Source organism: Pituophis catenifer, unplaced genomic scaffold, assembly GCF_029215685.1.
Source record: "Pituophis catenifer annectens isolate HBS135680 unplaced genomic scaffold, rPitCat1.0.hap2 SCAF_1, whole genome shotgun sequence".
NCBI lineage: Eukaryota > Metazoa > Chordata > Lepidosauria > Squamata > Colubridae > Pituophis > Pituophis catenifer.
Window position 1 is genome coordinate 280,469,170 of NW_027256881.1, and position 22,868 is coordinate 280,492,037.

General features: G+C 38.1%; 1 protein-coding gene across 2 annotated transcripts in view; it reads right to left on the reverse strand.

The window, feature by feature from the left end:
- Positions 1–693: 693 nt before the first annotated feature.
- The window catches only part of MAP3K9 (mitogen-activated protein kinase kinase kinase 9), a 36,026-nt gene continuing 13,851 nt past the window's right edge, over positions 694–22,868 (reverse strand). Inside the window, exons 5-11 of one of the 2 annotated variants that reach the window (XM_070931274.1) lie at positions 20,885–21,060; positions 15,492–15,732; positions 14,071–14,193; positions 11,759–11,912; positions 8,112–8,224; positions 6,398–7,201; positions 694–1,166 (exon numbers count right to left, since the gene is read on the reverse strand). In XM_070931274.1, the coding sequence (XP_070787375.1) occupies positions 694–1,166; positions 6,398–7,201; positions 8,112–8,224; positions 11,759–11,912; positions 14,071–14,193; positions 15,492–15,732; positions 20,885–21,060 (2,084 nt within the window). Of the gene's footprint in view, positions 1,167–6,397; positions 7,229–8,096; positions 8,225–11,758; positions 11,913–14,070; positions 14,194–15,491; positions 15,733–20,884; positions 21,061–22,868 lie in introns of both variants that reach the window. The other variant, XM_070931275.1, reaches the window with a different exon arrangement.

The window sequence follows — 22,868 nt, forward strand, 5'->3', positions numbered from 1 at the left end:
ATAATGTCAAAACCCACAATGTTGTCAACTGGAAAACAATGAAGGCTTCCTGCAGATAGCCTAGAATCCCCCATGCCTACAATATTCAGACTCAAAAGAAGTTTCATATGCACACAGAAAAGGAGAAGGGCAGAAGAAGAAGAAATTAGTTTAGCTCAGGAATGTCCCAACCTTGGCAACTTTAAGACTTGTGGGCTTTAACTGCCAGAATTCAAATTGGGGGATTCTGAGAGTTAGAAGCCCCCCAAGTCTTAAAGTTGCCAAGATTTGACACAGCCCTGGTTTAGAGCATTGAGAGAGAAAAACAACATGAAGTGTGACAAGAGTGCTGGTGCAGGAACATTTTTACACAATTTCCTGCTCTCTAACAGTGTAAAACACTGATGTCTACTTTTGCAAATTATCATAGTATTCTTGAAAATCAAGAACAGGGGCTTAGATGTCGTCGCATTGCTTGTTGCAGTTTAACAAGGACTACAAGAAACCCCAGAAAAAGAGTCAGCAACTCTGTGTAGCTCAGCCACATGCAGCTATAAAAAACGGGGTTCCCCAATACCAGTTCTGTAGTGGACCAAGAAATGTGATATGGTCTCAGCACCAACTTCCTACTTTACCTGGCTTGAAAGTGCATTCTTAGTGCAAGAAGTAGAACTGAAGCAAAAAGGAGCTTACCAGCCCCTTGTGGATTTCATGCTAGGACCAAAATTCTTGCTTGAGTTCATATGCTGTAGATTTATGTCTTCTGAGTTCTGTTCTGCATAGCGGCACTGTGCTGTCCTGATTCTGACCTTCAACATCCATGTCCAGCAGTGTCCGTTCCTCTTCAGGCAGCCTGACACGAAAAGAAAGCAGCGTGGACTGCTCTTCAACTGTGCTGCTACTGCTGGCAAAGCAGGAATCCAGGTTACTGGGAGTTTCAGTACTGGAGCTATTAGCAGAGGATTCACCCCTAGCCTTACTTGGGGATACAAACCACAAGGGATCAACTCGCTGCCTGTTAGCTGAAGGGCGTGGCCTAGGTAGGAATTCCAAGGTCTTGGGTCTCTCCAACATGGAATCCTGTTGAGCACTATAACGCCTGGGGGTTGGAGGGAAGATGAGGTTGGGATCTGGCAGACGAGGGACTTCATTTGGACCCTGACTTGGACTGGGAGTTTTTATTATACCTATTCTCTCACCAGGAAAAAAAAAACCACAAACAGAAGAAAGGAAGGGGGAGAGAGAGAAGAAAGAGAAACCAACCAGTTAGACAGCACTAATGAAATGAGGCATTGGGATCATTTAGTATATAAAGGGTGTATTAGACAGAGGGAGGATTCAGTTCATACAGGAGCCAGTGTGACTGCTATGCTGACCCCAGCAAATCCGTATGGCAAATGCCAGTGTAAGAATAGTGTGACAGGTTACAAGGTTGCCATATACCCAACATGCAGTTTTATGTCTCTTTTGCTGGAATTATTTTTCCAATGTGGACCACTTAGCTCTAAACTCTAAAACAGGGGTGAAATGCTCCCAGATCGGGCTGGATCGCCCAGCCTGATAGCAATCTTGGCTGTTGGTTCGGCAATCCGGTAGCGATGGCGGAGTGAAGCTCCACCCACCTGCCCGGGTGTCATTAGTTCCTGGTTTTAACCAGGAAGTAATGTGTTTTTTACCTTCTGCATATGCGCAGAAGGTTTTGTGCATGCGCAGGTTTTGTGCATGCGCAGGTCTGCACGCACGTGATGCATGCGCACGCGGGGCGGGTGCGCTTCCAAACCGGTAAGGAAGGTAAGTAGATTTTACCCCTGCTGTAAAACCAATTTTATAGATGGTAAAAGTCAGAGAACAGCACACCTATATGGAAAAGGAAAGGTTTCCATTAGTGTTTTAGATAGAATGGAAGACTATTTTTATGCATCGTTGCTTTAGGACTGCTTGGAACAAATTTTATTTATGAAGATACAAAACTATTTTTTAGTTACAACTCTGCAGAGATTAGCCACTCCTTTTAATAAAAGCAACATAAAACAAAAACAATAAAATAGTAACATTTTTCTCATTAATTCTTATTGTGTCTAGATACTGCATCTAGATTTCAGGATAGCACACAGGTGTGCTATGATCAGAAGGTGGAACTTTTGCTCAAAAGCTCATTTTTTAACAGTAATTTCACAGTTCAAAGGGGGCTTCCTCCAAAAAAAGATGCAGTGTCTATCTACAATTAGCCTATGTGTCTCTTGAAATTTTAATTGTTCTTTATATTTGGAAACTGACACGGCTTCTTAAGAGTAGGCATTAATTATCCTTGTTATTAGTATTTATTTGCATATTATGTACATCAGCAGGATACAAGTTATGTAAATGGCAGTGATTCTATCATGCATTGTTTAGAATCCTATCTGACCAAGTGCATGACAGGATTGTGAAAGTTCAAAAAGGGAAAAAAGTGCTTTGGAAAGGCTCTTCCACTGCACTAAGTGGTAACGCCTTAAGTCAAGTATGTCTTTTTCCAGGACTGCTTTGCAGCTGCAAAGAACAGATGCTGGGAAATGGCATTATTAGTTTCAGACACAGTCAATGGGAGCTACCTAGTGCCTCTATGTCTGCTGGAACACCTTCTTCCCTTGGAAACTAAAGTGCTACACAGCATATTGTATGTATGTAGTATATAGTATATTGGTGTAGTTTTGAACTGACTTAAATCACTTGGAAAAGACAACAAAGAAATGGAAGAGATTTAATTTCAGGGTCTCTTTCAGTTATAGATACAGGACTTTTTGATTATATCCAGATTATATTATATAATCTGGATATATTATATATTATAAATTGATTATATCCAGACCATTTATTTAAAAAGTTTGTGAACTCTTTAAAGAAAGCTATTTCTTTTCAACTGCAACTGTAATTAATTTTAAAATGTATTTAAAATTTTAATTAAACTAAAATTTATGTTTTTAAAATAGTATTAACAGTGAAGCATTCTTATATTTCCTTTAAATGCAGGAATTATAGAACTTTTCCCCTACCTTACTAATATACCCAAAATAACTTCAGAATAGCCAAGTTATGGTATCAATTTTATGCAATGAAATGACAAACTTATAGCTATAGATTTCAAGTGGAAAAAAATAGCATTTTGTGAGAAAATGAAGTTTTCATTTTATCATAAACCTTATGCTTTATTGTAATATACATTTTAATATATATCTTCAGAAAATGGACAAAAATAGAGTGACACAGTATTATTTGTTTGGGAATGGCTAAAAAGTTTCTAACTATATTTGTAGCCTTAGAAATGGTAAATTAAAATAATGTCATGTTCAGTGCTGGCACAGAATTATTTATTATTATTATGGTGGAGCGCACAATTAGCCAGGTATTTAGACTGGATTTGGCATTTTTATCCAACTATTAAGTTATTTCCAAAACCTGAGATAGACAGATATTTTTAGATGGTGTTAAAAGGTAATTGTTGTAGAATGTAAGCTGTTCCAAGTAAAACTGTTTTTTTGAATTGACTCATGCGATTTTGCCAATATAATTGGCATTCAAGTGGTGCTCCAGATGCTTTGGGATTGCACTCAAGGCACCTGTTACTTTTGATAATAATATGGTATACTAGTTTCAATTTCAGATATTTTTCCAATGCCCTTTTTCCTTCTCCAGTTGTCTGATATATTTGTAAGAGTCCATGCCCACCTATTTTCCTTGTAAATAACAGTCTGTCAACATTGCTGTATGAATGAATGGCATGATTCATTGTCATTATTTTTCTGATCTTCCTGTCCAGGGCTGTATATTTAATGACTGGAATTTCCCAGGTGTTAATTGGCTTGATGACATTTCCTCCACTAAGTTTGGACTTTAAGATCTTCTTCTCTGTCATGATGTATTCCTTTCTAACCTTCTTCTTGACTTCAATTGGCTTGACCTCCTGAGTTTGAAGGATGTCCGTGTATTTGTAGTGATCTTCTTCATCCAGGTGCTTGAAATTATTTCTGTGGAGCATCATGATTCCTTCAGTTTTCACTATTTTTACCCTGTTGATGACAAGGGTGGCACATATATCCAGTCCAAACTCCACAGCAATATCTTGGCTATATATACTGACAGTGTTTAGCAGCAATTCTATTTCAGATGGTGTTTTTCCATATATTGTAGCTTCAGATCGTCCATGTAGCGGAGGTGAGATAGCTGTTTTTGATGTCTGATAGCCTGACTTCTTCAGTATTGATGACAGAAGAACCAATGAAATGGCAAACAGTAGTTGCGATTTCTCTGTTGATATTTATCTCTCCCACTCTATCATTCTTGACCAGGAATTGTGTCTTGCATGGTGACATTGATTTTTGCACAAAGTTTGTGATGTTTCTACTGATTCCTGTATTTCTAGACACTTGATTATCTAATCATGTGGCAGGGAGTCAAATGCTTTGTTGTAATCAAACCTTCCTACATTCAAGTTGGATTTCCTTCTCTTGCAGTTTTCCAAAAATCATCTTCTCAATTAGGAACTGATCTTCTGTTTCTCTACTGTTCGGGTAGTTTCCTTTCTTCTCAAGTGGAAAGAGCTTGTTTTCAAGTAGATGCTGTTGGATTGCATCAGCTACCACACCAGTAATTTCAAAGTTGTTGGCAGGTAGGTAATTGGCCTTAGTGGTGCTGCCCCTTTTGCTGAATCTTTCATTATCAAGTAAGCTTTGCTGGATTTTAACTAATCTTTAATTTCACCTCCTTGCAGTATATTAAACTGTTTGGCAATGTGTGGGTGCAGACCAGTCAGCTGTTTCAGCCAAAAACCATGCACTTCATTTTCACCTAGTGTTGACCAATTCTTGAGTTTCCTTGTCCTTTTCTCTATAATTTCTGCTGTCCTTACAAGTTTTCATTCAGCTTCTTTTTTTTCTTTCCACCTTCTTTAGCCAAGCTGCATTTTTTTTTTTAGGTTGTCCCATAGCTGCACCCAGAACTGCAATGTTTCTTCATCATCAGGTATTGACTGATTCATTGCAGTCTCTCTATGGATGAACTGGTAGAAACATTTATGATCTGACTATAGTGTACAATTTGTTTGTTTATATTCCACCTTTATCAATTTTACAAATAACTCAAGGCAGCAAATGTGAGCCTCGTGTCCGCTGTTCTTCTTGGCTATGGCTATTCTTTGCTGTTTTATTATTTCCAGTGATTTCTTGATTTTCCTTATTTCTAGGTGATATTTCTTGATCAAGTATTCTTTGGCCGCCTTATTCTTCAGCATCTTTTCTTTCACCTGTTCTAGCTTGCTTACATCTGATCTAAGCATCCTGAGTTTATTTTCCAACCTGATCTTCCATTTTACTGGGTTTTAGTAGCTTTTTTTCTTGTTGCATTTAAGTTATTTTGCATTTAAGTTATTCAGTTAAAACTGCAGCTACGTTGTACATCAGTTGGTTTGTTTCTTGTAGTGAACTGGTGCTTATATTTGATATACAGTATTGGCATGTTTTAATACTTGTAGTAGCTGCTTCTTGGAACAAGCTTCAAAGCAGGCAACATTGTTGTTTTTGTGCTGCCCAACTACTCAGTTATTCTTTATTTCAGTTGCTCTTATTTTATTTTTAGTTAGAGGGCATTATTATTATTATTATTATTATTATTATTATTATTATTATTATTATTATTATATGGAGAGAACAAATCTTTGCTAAATTCATCAGCCAAAACATATCCCAAGAAATCAAACAGTTTTGGGATTTTCACAATGTAGTTGTGCCAAAGAATGAAATAGCTTCCTTGAGATTTAACAAAATTTTAGGTGTCCACAGGAAGTCTAATATTTGTCATTTGCTTTTAAGATAATATATTGTCTTAATTAAGAAGCAGGAAACATATTTATGTCACAACAAAATATATGCACATTCATTCATCTGAGTAATTTTTAGTGTCGCTCGTTAGTCATATTAGCTCAGTTTGGTTAATTCACAAGAGAATTTTATCTTTTGGCAGGACAAAGATTTCAGGAAAATAAAGAAGTAATCTTGAGTAGAAGAAAACACTAGGAACACTAAAGAAGAGATGAAATGATAAAATAGTAATTGTAGGGTTTCCTTTTAAAGCACAGAAAAATGTGTGCAAGAAGTAAAATCATGCTAAAAGGAAGCAAAATAGGAAGGGAAGTTAGAATCAGAAGCTACAAGAAAAAGATAAACCTCTAGTTTGAGGAAAGATGAAAAGAGATTGGATAAAGGTTTCCCTCTTTCCTTCAGCATCTCTGAGAGTCTTCTCTACTACTCCAACTGTCTGTACAAAAATAGCTTATTTTTGTCCTTCAATCTTACTTCAAAATCAACAGCTATTGCAGAAATGCAGTGGCAAGGACATTTATGTTTTCACTTCATATGGAATATAAAAATGAAGAATGAAAACTTACCTGTTCCCAGCACTCCTGGTAGACAGTTACTGGAAGAATCTCCATTAGGAACGAGATCAGCCAGTTTTATGGCACCATCCGAAGGAGTGCGCCTATGCCTCTGTTGCTGAGCTTCAGAAGAAAGAGTCACATGTGTAGGTGTCAAAGACTGGTTAGGATTCCTTTTGAATCTCTCAACTCGGATATTAACTAGTGGGTTACTAACTACTGGCAAGGGAGCCTTCACTGTCACAGGGCTAACAGGCATCTCGTATACCACAATTTCATCACTGTCTGAATGAAGCAAAGAACGGGTGGAGTTACATTCAGAAATTGAAGACAAAGAGAGTAGAGTCAGAGAACTGGATGGTTCGCCTAACAAGAATGTGGGGTCTTCCTTCTTGAAGATCTTCCTTGAAGGCGGGCTGGTACTCCTCCGAGATAGACCAGCCCGTTGGAAGATACTTTCCCGTTTCTTTTTCTCTTCCTTGGACATGTCCTGATCTTCCTGGGTTAGCAGCTGGCACTTGCCAGCCTCCAAAAGATCAAAACCTAGGCCAGCAGCAGCCAACACAGCCCCACAGCCTAGAAAGGCCAACTGACATTGTTTATACTGGGAGCCCCCACGTTTGAGGCTGTTGGTGGGAGTGAGCTGAGGAGTGCTTGTGCAAGAGTTCACTGGAGTAGTCTCTTCATTTGGATCACTCGAGTAGGTATCCCAGTCATCAGTCTTTTGAAACGGGATACAGAGGTATGATTGGTTAAATCCAGGGGATTGCTGCATCTTGCTCTCTGTATCGTTCAAAGAATCGTTGTCTTCATTGTCTGAAATACAGATCAACACACACACACACAATTTTTTAATATTTATATAATAAATACTTATTGGTTAACTTTGCACGTGTGTGTATCTTGGAACATGATAAAATTATAGAAATCTGAATTTGAATTTTAATAAGTACAAAATATTGGAATACTGTTGATTCAAGGAAGCCCTTCAAAAGGCTACTTTTGAATTGATAAATGCTCTTATTCTTTCTTATGCAACTATACTGACTCATGTATCTTTTAAAAGACAACAGTTCTAAGAAAGTTGTATTTTGCAGGCGATTATCTAGGATAGAGGGGATATTCAAATGTTACAGATAAGGCTGAATTCCCTGCAATGAATCAAAACTAAGATACATTGTGTAAATTGATCCAAGTTTGTTGAGAGGGGCTTAGGAGCACACACAATCTGGTGCTTCCACTACATTTCCTGGAAAGAAAGGAATAATAATGAATGGTATGTCAATAAACTCCAGATTTGATTTAAAATTATATCTACAGGATTGTCACTAAAATATAGCCTCTAAGCTGAAAAAGGGAACTAACCTATGAAATCACATCCCTTAAAAAGCTTCATTTGCTATTAGTTTAATTTCCTGTGCACAATTCAGAGGTTTCTCTTAAAAGCCAATAGGATGTTTTGGATCATTTGTTCTATATTAAAAGCTTTGATCAATTTCTTCCCCACCGCAAGGACCCCAAATTTTTAACAAGTGTGACAGTTCTGGGAGAATGGGGGAGCTAAATATGTCCCAACTTGACCAGTAACAGGTAAACAGACTTGCTAAGTGGAGCCTTTAAAAAAAATCATTAGAGATATTTGAGAGGCTTTTGTTTCTTTATCACAAATGGTGAAATAAAGCAATATGCTATTCATTTAATACATTTAATTTAACATGTACTTTACCCATCTCTATTAGGCTTGCAAACCCAGGGAAAGGGACTATTGTTCGCTGGAATTTTCCAAGGTTTGGAGCACTAGATGACCACTGTCTAGCGCCATCTGCCAGGGACTTTAGGCTAAAATATAGAGAAGAAAAATTAAATAAATGCAGGAGCTTGCTTCCTTCCTATTGTCCATTTTGACACTCTATAGCAGAGGTCTTCAAACTTGGCAGCTTTAAGACTTGTGGACTATGCTGGCTGGAGAATTCTGGGAGTTGAAGTCCACAAGTCTTAAAGCTGCCAAGTTTGAAGACCTCTGCTCTATAGATTAAACATTAAAATGACTTGACATTCTATAGATTATACATTAAAAATGAAATTCACCTCAGTTACTTATTTAAACTTATGAGATTTTCCCTAGCATAACCCCTGAAACAATCTAAGTTGTGAGAACAAAATGATTAGCAAAATTCAACAATACAATACAGTAGAATACAGTACAGAACAACACAATACATAACAATCTCAACATAATTAATTGGTTAATAAAACCCAATTTAATTTTTATTGCAGTCAACCAGCATTGATTATGATGATGACGATGATAATATTGATACCGATATCAGCTATTCAAGATTTTGGAATGCCTAAACAAATTAAAAAGTCTACCTGAGACAAAAAAAAAAAAAAGAATGGCACTAAGCTAAAAGTGAGAAAGAAATGTTGCTATGTATAGGGAAAAAATATGATAAAGTGAACAGACTTAAATTTTGGAACATTTTATGGAATGTGGAGTTTAAGGTCCACATCCAGATAAGCAGGGATTAGCATCAGATAAACAATCAAGCAAAAAGCAATACTCTAATCAAGGAATGACCAAGGATAAAACTTCACCTTTACCAGCTCTGGAATGGCAAGCTACTGTATATAAATAGGGAACAAATCCCACACTCACTAGCATGAATGGTATTATCTAGTAAGGTAATGAAATGTCTGCATGAAAAAAACCAAGCTCAAAAAGTACCAAGGACTCGACAAATCACATTGGCTGAGAATCTGAATGATTTGTAGCGAAAGATTATATGATGCAGCGAACTGAAAATTAATATTCCAAAGATCAGTACAGGTTTGTTGACAAGAACAATAGACTAAAATAACGTAAATGCTTATTTATTGAATTTATAATCTATCTTTTCACTAAATAAGTGCATTTATGGTTACTAACAAGATTTAAAACCTAAACTGGTTAAGAAGGTAATTTAAAATACTTTGAAGACACAATTGAAATGCAAATTAATATCTGAATGATGGCACCCACCTACTTGAGCAGCCAAATCAGTTTACATGTCAAAAGTGACGGATATTCCACAGTAATCATAAAACTACTCACTTAAGGATGGTGGAAAACATTTCAGCCTTTAGTTTCCTAGAATATGATCTATAAAGCTTCAGCAAAATCTCAGTCGATTCATTTAAAGTTACTACAGATTCTTAGAAATAATGCTAAATCCAAATGTATCTGACGGGGCATAAGGAGATAGGCAAATGGTGAATGAAACACTGTACCATTGCGACATTAGCTGTAGCCTTTTGTTTGCATCTCATGACACTACTTTGTGGAATGAGGTTTCCTCTGAGACCTGGGTGACTCCCACCCTGGCAGTATTCAGGAGGGTCTCAAGAACCTGCCTGACCTTCCAGGCATTGAGCTAGGATAGTTGGAACCCCTAGTGGGTGTAAGGTGTATTTGTTTTGTTGACATTGTCAGGGCGTTTATTAATCCCATGTTTGGCTCTGGGACTAATTACCCTGGTTTAGAGGAGATGTATCGTGGCTTATTCCAAGTTGCAATAATCTGAAAAGAAACGCAAGGAAAAGGTTTCTAATAAAACTCATTTATTTGTTATAAAGAAAATAAAACACCTCACTAACTAAGAAAAGTTAATTGTTACATTTTTGAAAGTAATTCTTGCCGGCTATCTTAGCCGGACCTTGCTGGAAAGAGAACAAAGGAAAGAGTGTGAAGGAATGTGAAGGAATGTGGGTGGATACGGAAACACGTAGCTTACTGATAACAATTCTTGGCAAGCTACGGAGGGTCTGACAGTCCAGAAATAATGAGCTCAGCTGGTAAATAAAATAACACAGTGACAGACATGTTCTGCCATATGTTGTTATATGCTTTGGGAAATTCGTTTTTTTTTTATAATGCAAGCTGCCCAGAGTTGGGAGGAGTCAAGAAATGTCCAACTTAAATAAAATAAAAATAAATCATTTGCACAAACATATAAAAGGAGTAGAGCCTGAGTCATGATTATTTTCACCTTTTTGATCAAAGTGTCTGATCTTGGCTCCTCCCACTGATATAATGCAGATAATTTGCTTGGAATGAATGGATATATATTGTAAATATAGAGGTATGCTCATGTGTTGCCACTGCTCATAGTTTCATGAGCAGAGAGACAACTCTTTTATTTCTGCACATTTCTGTATGTTTTAGCCTCACTGACCTGGAGCACTTTCTTCCTGAGTCAAAAATGTACACGGCAGGTTTATTTTTACAGGTAATCCTCATCTTATTTTCATTTTTTTAATGACCATTTGAAATTACAATAGCCTCAGAAAGCATGACTTCTGACTTGTTGCACCATCCCCTCAGTCATGTGATCACAATGTGTGAACTTTTCTGCCTACTTTCAGCAAAAAATGCACTTTTGTTAATGACTGCATGATTTGTTTAACAGCCATGGTGATTTGCTTAACAACCACAGTAAAAATAATTGTTAAATCAGGTCTGACTTGGTTTAAGACCACAACAATTTACAGTGAAAATGCTGGCCCCACTGTGGTCATAAATTGAAGACTACCACTTCTGAAAATATTCTTTTTCCACCCTGATAGATAGAATTGTTATAACACTTTCCCAAAACCTAAAAAATTAGGAAATTGCCCAGCAATCATTTCCATGAAATTGAATAACAAGAAAAGGTCATGAAACACATCTTCTTCACTTTATGCTTTTTTCAGAACAGTATTGCATTCTCTAAGTAGCTCCTGCCTTCCTCCTATCAAAATCATAAAGAATACTGCATTTGAAAAAGACAATTCAAAGTGTGTTTGTGGAATAGTTTGTGTCAAGATACTTGAGGAAAATTCAAATCATACGTTTCTGAGAGTACTTTTTACAGCTACCTGCTAAAACAGTGTCCCTAATCCCCAATCCATGGCCCAACACCAGTCCGAGGCATGCCAGAAACTGGGCTGCACAACAAGCAAAGCCCCATTTGTGGCATGCAGATGGCATGCAAAACCACACACCCTCTGGTCCGTGGAAAAACCTCTCTCTACGGAACCAGTCCCTGGTGCCCAAAAGGTTGGGGGCCACTGTGTTAAAAGATATTGAACTACCTTTACAATTCTTTGGAGGTTTTTCTTGGTAAGATTTTCAGAAATGGTTTGCCACTGACTTCTTTCTAGTGCTGAGAGTGTGTGACCCACTCAAGGTCCCTCAGCTGGCTTTGTGCCTAAGGCACAATTAGAACTGACAATCTCCCAATTTCTAGATTGATGCCTTTAACTACTACATCAAACTAGCTCCCTCTATACATACATATAACCACCCAGATATACACTGAAAACTCATGACACAGGGGCAGATGTGTTTCTTACCCATCCTCACTTGATGTTAGCTCCTTGATGCAAAGAGTACCTGGCCCCCATGTTCGACCCTTTTTCTTCTGGCCTCTTTTTTCTTCTTCTCCTTCCTCATCCTTCTGGAACACAGAGCTGCGTCCCCAGGTTTTGCTGCTTTCACCAGGGGTTACTGAAGATGAGAGGCAAGATTGGAGAAAGAAAAAAAGTAAGCATCATCCAACAACGTTGTAAGATGTAACATTTTATCCTTTATAAACTATAAACTAGACTTATTTTTGAAAATTTACAAACCGCAATTTTAATTGTTCACAGACATTCTCACTCAGCTTAGCTAGGGAAAAGACTTTTTATCAGGAAGGCAGCCATTTTCTATCTCTCTCTTTTTTCTCTTTCTCTTTTTAAAAGATGTATATTGAAGGAGAGAACATTTCTCAGGGAAATAAAACTCAGTCTCAAATGAAATAGCAATACAATGTAATAGCAAAAGATTGCTGCAAGAAGTTGAGAGAAAAAACTGATAAGAGGATAAATATCCAAACATCCTTATTATCAGAGGTGGGCTGATGCAGATTCAGACCAGTTTGGATGAACTGGTAGTTGCGACCCTGCCCACCCGCCCTGACGGTATCCCATCCTATATTTCTGTGTTTTTGAAGACATGCGCATGCGCGGAAGACCGCACACGCTCACATTTTCGGTGCTGGGCGAACCGGTTGTTGCAACCAGCAGCAGTCCACCACTGCTTATTATGCTCTGCAAATGGAATAGGGGTGAAGCTTCACATTTCTTACTATTAAAAGCGTTGGCCTTTTCTCTTTTTAAGAAAAATGCTGCAAACAGGGCCAACTACAGCTAAGGATGGTAAATATGCTTTATTTCTTCAAGAAAATTGTAACATGCTCTCTACACTTGATTAAAGGTCAGACCACTTTACATACATCTGTTCCAGATTTTGTTTTTTGTAAAGCTAATAAGACATCCTCTTCACCTCTGAAAGATCATGCCACGCTTGTGATAACCAGTTTGAAACTGATGCAGTGGGATGGGGGAAAACCTTTAAAAATAAATAAATAAAGCAGAACACATTTTTGTTCCATCTGCATTAAGACAAATTATGAAAATCATAAGTCAATGTTGTACCACATAGTGACAGACAGAATAAGAAGCGGAGACTGCATGTTAATTAAGATGTACCGTAAGTCTTAAAAATATGTTCTTCATGGCTTTGAGAAATAGTTCAAGCCTTCTTGTTCTGATGGGATATGCAGTCTAATTGCAGAATTATTGTCCAGTATTATATTATTATCCAGTATTGTTACTGGAAGTTAGGAAGCTGGTATCAAAGAACAGACTACTTGTGGCTGTTCTTATGTAGGGATAAATTAGTATCAGGGATCCTCACACTGGCAAACTCATACTTCATTATTGTAATGTCAGACTGCTACAAATATTAACAACTACAATTTATATTTTTAATTCCCAGTGACTTTTGGTGGTCTTTTTAATCTGAAAATAAAAGCCAGTGCAAAATGCAGTAGCAAAATTACTGTGTGCTGTGTTTAGTCATTGCCAATCATACTGCTGTTAAAAGAATTACATAATTATCAATTTGCTTTGGCCAGCAAACCCATAAAGCTTTGTACAACATAGAAAATACAAAATAGAATTACTGTCTTGGCCACCATAATGATTGCCCTAGGCACTCCTGATTATGGTACAATCTTTGAATATTCATTTGACATCAGTTGGAAAGAATTTTGGAATGTTCTCATCCTGTAAAATAAAATGCTCAAACTCTAACTCATATTCATAAATGTATTTGCCTTAGTGTTTAGAGAATCATGATGGCAATTCTCATATTCACTATTTATATGTTTTACTTTACCATGTATACATTTATTGTATACCTTCTACATTGATTATACATGATAGTGTGTATGTGTGTGTGTGTGTACGGTATATGTATCGGTATATACTCCCCCCCAAATAACTGTTGCTGTTCTGCCAAAAGTTAGATATCTCTACAGCAGCTTTAAATACCCTACACAAGCTCTACATCTTATAGTTATTGCACCCTGCAAGAAAATAAGTGACAGCTATGAACATTTATTTAAGCCCATAATGTTAAGGATAAAATGGCAGAAAGATGGATGCAAGCAATCAGTTGTTAAGAACAAATTATAATGAGACACAATGGGGCCATCAAGATTAGCTATAAACGAAACTCCCCAATATAGAAAGCAACATGATGTCTTTATTAAAACAGAAATTCACAATTTCATATTGGTACTGGACATTTTTTATAAATTGCAACTAAAATTTCTTACACTGGATGGCCCTGAGTCTAGGAATGATAGTAGGGCTGGCAGGAGGACTAGCACAGTTGTTGATCAAATTTTTTCTTTTATCCATGGTTGGAGATGCCTGCACGGTGAATTTGTGCTGGAAATCTGTTATGGAAGGAAACGTAAAGAAGGAGCTTAGTGAAGTAATGCTAACACTGAAAAGATATACAGTGCAGTACTGTGTCATTCACATATATACTTTACTCTGCTAATACACTATCTTCAGTTGAGAATTTAGTATTAATCCTGCAACATTGACAATAGAAAACATTAAAATTGTAAGTGTTTTCCAATTATTAAAATATGTTAGAGCCATGTCTTCTTCTGTATTAAATTTATTATGCAACACGTTACACAGATGGGTTAGTTAATGAAATGGTAAAGTACTTTTTCTAGAAGATACAGTATGATGTTGTATTAAAATGATGTATTAAAATTCATCTCATGCTGTAGCTTTAATAAGCTAATTCAGAAGAGAGGAAGGAGAGGCACTGCTTTGATGGGAAAATGCTGCTAAATTTGCAAAAGTTCCGTATCACAAATGCTTATTGGCGATATTCAAAATAAAATATTTTGTTCCAGCAAAATTCAGCACTAATTTGAAAATACTTCCATTGAACTTGGACCAAATCAAAGATAGTCTACTTTAATTTTGGCTAAGCTTGAAATGAGATTAAGGGAACAGAGTTTTTTTCCGTGTCCACTTGTTAACATTGCAAAGTCACAAAGGTCAGTAACATTTTTTTACAAAATGTGATTTTATTTTGGGGTAAACCTTTGGAGAAAGTGAAGGCCAGCTAATAGGAACTTTTCAATACTATTTTTTTAAAAAAACCTGTACATTCCGTAACATTTTTGGTTGGTAGACTCAGTTTCTCTTATATGCGGATCAAAACTATTCCAATTGCAGATTGATATTGAGTTTATATAAATTTGGAAAGCTATGAAGAAGGTATCTTAATCTTACTTATTGCTTGGTGATCACGATCTGTCCCTTAATTAGAAGTTACAGAAGATTTCTTTCCAATCTGATTTTTGTTTTAAAAAGTAACATAGCAATTGGTAGTAGCTATCTCCTTTGGGCTGATCTCTAAAAACTAAATAGAGTTGAATCTTGTTAATACTTTGATAGGAGACTGCCAAAGAATATTAGGGCTATAGGCTTGACCAAGACATCCCACAAAGGCTTGTCACTTTCACACTGTTGTCAAGAAAACAATTTGTCTAGGCCTACAAAGTCACTAGAAGTCTAGCTTGAATTAAAGAATGTTTTGATTGTAATCAGATAACTATTCATACATGTCGTATATTTTCATGACTAAAGAAATCTAGAAAGAAGCAATAGTTAGTTTGTTTTATTTGGCTAAAACTTTTGCTAGTTTATTTTGTTTTGCTAAACGCACCAGAGGGAAGACTGATGTGATTGCCATCTTTCAACTTGAGCCGATTTTTCCTGAATTTGCCCATGCGTTTTCTCACACGGGGCTTTTCCTGGCACAGTTGGTGGATGATGATATTGAGTTCCCTTTCCAAAATATCAATTTCTCGTTCTGCCAACTCTTGCTCGCGTTGCCGTAGTAGTTCTTCATGGTTTTTCTGTTGAACTGCTGCTTGTTTTAACTCTTCTTCCCATGTCCGCAACTCCTACAAGAAAACAAGTCCCAAACCAAACTAAAAATTGGGGTAGCAAAGTCAATTAGAATTAGGCCTACTATAAACTGAAAGGCTCAGAAAACTCAGCTGATATTTTGAATATGCACATGGCATTTAACACTTTTCAATACATATAATTTGAATAATTAAAGGTCAGTGATATGAATGAATCATTTAATTTTTTAAAATCAGAATAGTGTTAGCTTTATCTCTAAAATCAGCCAGTAATCAAATTTCAAAACAACTACAGGTAATCTTCTCTTACCATCCACAATTGAGGCTGGAATTTTGGTCATAATTTATTGCAATCGTTATGCTGGTTCACCCATGATCTGACTTGATTTTTCAAATATTTTTGGGATGGTTGTAAAGTGATTAAATAAATCATGTGACTGTTAAACAAGTCCCATGGTTGTTAAATGAATCCAACATATCCAATGGGTGTTTTTTTACCAATTTGGTGCAATGGCAAAAAAATACCACAAATTGTTGTCACATGACTGTGGGGCACTACAACAGTCATGTGCAAGCCAGTTAATGCAAGCCAGTTGCCAAGCGCCCAAAATGTGATCACATAACACTGTGTGTGCGTGTGTGTGTGTGCATGTGTGTGTGCACATGTGCAGCAGTCATAAAACTGAGAATGGGTTGTAATTTTTTTAGTCTGTTGTAACTTTGAACAGTCATTAAGTGAGAACTACCTATACAGTGAGAAATTAAAAAACTGAAAGAAATGTTCATACATTGAGTGGAAATCAGATTATCTAGCTAATTATAAAATAAGTAGAGTAGACAAATAACAAGCAGTAGAACTATTACTTTTCATCAAGTCCATATTCACTACTTGTCTGATCTTTCAAACCTCCGCTTTGAAAGAGGCGGTTGTGAGGCCCCTCCTCAAGAAGCCCTCCCTGGATCCGGCTGTTTTGGCTAACTATTGTCCAGTCTCCAACCTTCGTTTTATTGCGAAGGTTGTTGAGAGTGTGGTGGCGCGACAGCTTCCCCAGTATCTGGATGAAGCTGTCTATTTGGATCCGCTCCAGTCCGGTTTCAGGCCTGGATACAGCACGGAAACGGCATTGGTCGCGTTGGTGGATGATCTCTGGAGGGCTCGGGGTAGGGGTTATTCCTCTATCCTGGTCCTGTTAGATCTCTCAGCGGCTTTTGATACCATCAACCATGGTATCATGTTGCGCCGGCTGGAGGGACTGGGAGTGGGGGGCACCGTTTTGCGGTGGTTCTCCTCCTATCTCTCCGACCGGTCGCAATCTGTGTTGACAGGGGGGCAGCGGTCGACCCCGAGGTGCCTTGTTTGTGGGGTGCCACAAGGGTTGATCCTCTCGCCCCTCCTGTTCAACATTTATGTGAAGCTGCTGGGTGAGATCATCCATGGTTTTGGGGTGGAGTTCCATCAGTACGCTGATGATACTCAGCTGTACATCTCCACCCCAGACAATCCCAACGATGCCTTGGAAGTGATGTCCCAGTGCTTGGAAGCCGTCCGGGTCTGGATGGGGAGAAACAGGCTCCGACTCAACCCTTCCAAGACCGAGTGGCTGTGGCTGTCGGCGTCCCGGTATAGCTACCTGGCGCCATCGCTGGTTATTGGGGGCGAATCATTGGCCCCCATGGAAAGGGCTCGCAACTTGGGTGTCCTCCTGGACGCACGGCTGTCTTTAGAAGGGCATACGACGGCCGTGGCCAGGGGGGCCTTCTATCAGGTCCGCCTGATATGCCAGTTGCGCCCCTTTCTGGATCGGGACTCCCTACGCACGGTCACTCAGACACTCGTCACCTCTCGTCTGGACTATTGTAACGCTCTCTACATGGGGCTCCCCTTGGGGTGCACCTGGAGGCTCCAACTGGTGCAGAATGCGGCCGCGCGGGGGATTATGGGAGCGACGGGGCGCTCCCATGTGACTCCTCTCCTGTGCGAGCTACATTGGCTCCCGGTGGACTTCCGGGTGCGCTTCAAGGTGTTGGTGATCACCTTTAAAGCGCTCCATGGCTTAGGACCGGGGTATCTACGGGACCGCCTCCTGCCACCAATTGCCTCCCACTGGCCAGTTCGCTCCCACAGAGAGGGCCTCCTCAGGGTGCCGTCGGCCAGGCAATGTCGGCTGGCGACCCCCAGGGGGAGAGCCTTCTCTGTGGTAGCACCCACCCTCTGGAACAATCTACCCCCAGAGATACGAGTGATCCCAGACCTCCGGACTTTTCGTCGGGCTCTCAAAACCTATTTTTTTCAGTTAGCCGGGCTGTCCTGATTTTATGATTGGTTTTAATAATTTTGATATGGAATGTTTTAAATTAATGGGCCAAATTTATTTAATTATTTTAAATTTATTTAACTTTTGTATATAAAATGTTTTATTTTTTGGCTGTTCACCGCCCTGAGTCCGAAAGGAGAAGGGTGGTATAGAAATTTGAATAAAGATAAAGATAAAGATAAAGATCTGCCAGAATCCAAACCACAGAAGTTCTCTGTATTTCTTTGGTTTCCATCTAATGGTGATTCAGACTCTGCAGTTTACTTACGGTAGCACTTCATTAAATAGCTCCAGAGATTAATTTGCAGATATAAAAAAGGTCTTGTACTTTAAATCTTTAGCTATACTCAGTACCGCCTTTGGAATTTGATACCAAGCCCTTTTTAAACTTCTCTCATGTTTTAGATCTTGATAATTTTTATTGTCATGAGCTTTTATTATTTTTTAATATTAATCTGTTAACTCTACGATTCTGTTTAATAAAATCATAGCAGGAGAAGTGGTTATTTATGCCATTTAGTCCAACCATTAACTTCTTACAGTGGATTATCTACATATACAAAGAGAGAACTTGAATACAAATAATAATTAAGACAACTATATATGTTGATTTTTTTTGAAATTAATTGTGTGCCCTCAAGTTGTTTTTAACTCTTAGCAACCATAGATTTTCTCCATGACAATCCTGTCCCTAACCAGGTCTTTCAACACACACTCATCACTACTGTAACTGAGTCCATTCATCTTGCTTCTGGTTGTCTTTCTCTTTTCTTCTATTTTTCACATAATGGCTTCACAAACTGTATAGGATAATTTGGGCCAGGTTATTTGTTCCTTGAATGAGAACTCTGGATTGTTTTGTTTGATGATTCATCAATTTGTTTTCGTGACTGTCCACAGTATTCTCAGAAGACTTTTCCAGTACCAAAGTTCAAAACCATCCAATACTTTTTCTATCTTGCTTCTTCAAAGTCCAAATTTCACTTCTATAGCTTGTCACAGAAAATACCATGGCTTGCACTGTTCTGATCTTTGTAGATATAGACACATCATTGCATTTGAATATCTTTTCCAAGGTTTTTATGCCTGCTTCATCAAACGTTAGTCTGGGACATATTTCTTGACTTGTTCCTTTATACTGTTGATACTTGATCCTAAATTGGTAATGTCTTCATTGCCAGTTTTAAGACTGATTGTTCTACCTGATGTCATTAGTTTGGTCTTCTTTATATTTAAAGAAGTCTCTCCCACCCTTTTTTTTTTTTTCTGTACTCGACTTTTATTACTAGATCTTGCTGATCTTTTGCTTTTTTGGCTGTAGGTAAAAGCATCATTTGCTTTTTCTCTCTCTAGTTTTAAAACCACAATTATCTTTTAATTGAGCTTCCCACCATATATATTCAGCAGGTGGGTAAAATAAATAAGGAGAGAGTATCCTGTTTCCCCCAAAATAAGACATCCCCTGATAATAAGCCCAATCGGGCTTTTGAGCGCATGGCAATAAGGCCAAGCGCTTATTTCAGGGTTCAAAAAAAAATAAGACAGGGTCTTATTTTGGGGGAAACATGGTATACACAAGATAGCCGTGTTTCAATATTTGAGGGTCTGCCACAGAGAGGAAGGGGTCAAGCTATTTTCCAAAACACCCGAAGGCCAGACAAGGAATAATGGATGGAAACTGATCAAGGAGGGATTCAACCTACAAATAAGGAGAAAATTTCTGACAGTGAGAACAATCAGCCAATAGCTTGCCTTCAGAAGTTGTGGGAGTTTCATCACTGAAGGCTTTCAAGAAGAGATTGGACTGCCATTTGCCAGAAATGGTGTAGGGTCTCCTGCTTGGGCAGGGAGGAGGGTTGGACTAGATGACCTACAAGGTCACTTCCAACTCTGTTAATCTGTTACACCCTTGTCCAGGGGTGGGTTTCACTTACCTTTGCTACTGGTTTGTGCATGCGCGCGCCACTTCTGCACATGTGCAGATTGTATTTGATAACGTGCGGGTGGGTGGAGCAATCCACCACTGCCCTTGTCACACTCCTTTTCTAACATGGAGGCAGTCTGTTTTGCCCTATTATGTCTGTATTGTAGCTTTTTGTCCTGTATATTGTTTTTCATGAAGACAATGAAATATTCTGGGATTCCTATTTTTCTGAGCACTTTCAATAACTTGACATGATCGACACAATCAAAAATCTTTCTGTCATGAATGAGGCACATTGTGACTTCTTTTTTATGTTCTTTGGTCTTCTCAGTTGCACATGTACATCATCGATAATGTCTCATGTTCCATGGTCTTTTTTAAACCCAATTCGATCGCCTTTTCCTTTCTCCATGTAAGACTGTAATCTGAATGTATGTGTGTGTGTGCATGTAAGCCAGATTCACTTAAACAACCATGTTACTAACATAACTGTAGCGACTCACTTGACAACTGGGGCAAGAAAGGTTGTAAAATGGGGTAAAACTCACTTAAATGTCTTCCTTAGCAACAGAAATTTTGGACTCAATTATAGTCATAAATCGAGGAATCCCTATATACAGAACAAGTCTTTTCACATAACTTACATAGTTTGCGCTATGTGTTCTATTCTGTCTCACAGTGACTTTACCTAGAATTGTCTTTCATAATTGAATATATTCCAGTGTCAGCTAGACCATATTTATCTAAAACAATTTTATTTAGGAACAAGTATGCATTTTACTTTCTTAATTATTCAGTGTTAAGGTTTCTTCTCATGGGAAGTAGAAAAGAATTCAGATTTAATAAGTATAGTTTTGTCTGTATTGTAGAGAAATCTACTTTACTTGCAATGGATTCTGAGGCAGAAGTGGTTAATTGTTTATCGAAGTAACAGTTCCCACCTAATTACCTTTTCCTTGGCCCTGAGTTGGTCAAACATTTCCTGGATCTCAATTTTCCAATCTTCTTGCAGGGAATGAAATGATTCTTTTGGCATTTCAAAGAAACCAGATTCTTCTATATTAGTTAGTTTATTCAAAATATTTGCAAAGGATGGTCTTGAATGAGGATCAGTATTCCAACAATCTAAATAGGATAAAGCCAACAATTCAGTAGCTACAATAGTACAGTATTTGTGAGGCTTTGGTAATGAACTATGCACTTAATTACTAACATTCTATATAATCATTTCAGTCCCCAGTACATACTCAAATGTCCATTTTTGTTAGAATATATGTGCAATGGTATGTGAGATGACCTTGGAACACGGGGAAGAGGTGGTGCCAAAGGAATGATCATTATTATCAGACTTGAAATGTTCTGTTATTGTAGTCTTCTTAAGTCACTGATTGTATTTTCTGTCTGATCTACCTGGGAATGCTGACATCAGTCTTGCAAGAGAGGTTCCTTTTGAAGTTTCTTTCTGTGCCTATTATGTAGCTGTAGGCTATGTTCTGTCTAATGGAATAGAATGTATGTATGGGAGACCTTGAGGAATGAGAGGAGGAGATGCTGCCTAGGAAACTATCAGATAAGAGAGGCAGGAGCCCCCAGTGGCTTAATGGTCAGGGAAAGAAACCTAGGAAGAATCCACCCTAATGGTTCAAGCAATTAAAAGTGCTGGAAGGAAATTTGTGCCTTGACTTGCGAGATTGATGTCATCCCTTCCAGATAATCCAGACAGGAAATAGGACTAGATGAACTAATTCTACTTTATTGTAAGGCTTCATTAACAAAATCTTGCAAGTCTGCTCACTAGTATTTCAAAGAGGCTTAGTAAATCACAATTTTATTCAGCTACCAAAGACTCACATTTTATCTGCTGTATTGCCTTTTCCTTGTATTATAATTAATATCCTAAATTCTACTTAGTCCAAAGCACCTTAATCCAATATGTATGCGCATAAAATTACACCCATAATTCTACTTTAGCTGACTTCTCTGTTACTTAGTAAGTAAAGATACACTTCTGCCAAATTCAGAACAAATATTGATGCTGAAAATCTCATAAATCCGAATGTTTCAAGTATGATATATCCTGAAACAGTGGTGAAATGTAAAATTTGTTACTACCGGTTCTGTGGGCATGGCTTGGTGGTGGTGGGGGTAATGTGACTGAGTGGACATGGCCAACTTTTTTTTTTTTTTTTACTTTTAAAACCATTTTTTCTACAACCTCTTTGGCTGAAGAGGTTGTAAAAAAAATACTTTTAAAAGCCTCTGATGATCCCAGCTGAGTTGCCTGATCATCAGAGTCTTTTTTTTTTTTACTTTTAAAAGCATTTTTTCAGCTGAAGAGGTTGTAGAAAAAATGCTTTTAAAAGTAAAAAAAAAAGACTCTGATGATCGTGCGGCTCAGCTGGGCATGGGGTGGGGGGGCAGAGATTTTTGCTACCGGTTCTCCGAACCACCCACTGCCATCGCTACAGGATCGGGCAATCCGGTCCGAACCAGGAGCATTTCACCCCTGCCCTGAAACATTTCTTCTGATGGATTAAATATAATTCAAAGAGGTTTCTACCACAGTGTTTAATGGATGCTATAACTTCCCACCCAAGGTTCTCATTTATACAGTACAGGTAGTCCTCAACTTGCAACCATTTGTTTAATCATCGTTTGATGTTACAATGGAGCTGAAAAAAGTGACTTATGACCAATTTTCATGCTTACGACTGTTGCAAGCATCCCCATGGTCACGTGATCAAAATTCAGACTTTTGGCAATTGGCATGTCCCAGGGTCATGTGATCACCATTTGTAACTTTCTAAGAAGACAGCTTCCAACAAGGAAAGTCAATGGGGGAAGCCAGATTTGCTTAATGACCACACACTTCACTTAACAACTGTTAACAGTTCACTTAACAATTGTTGTAAAATGGGGCAAAACTCAATCAC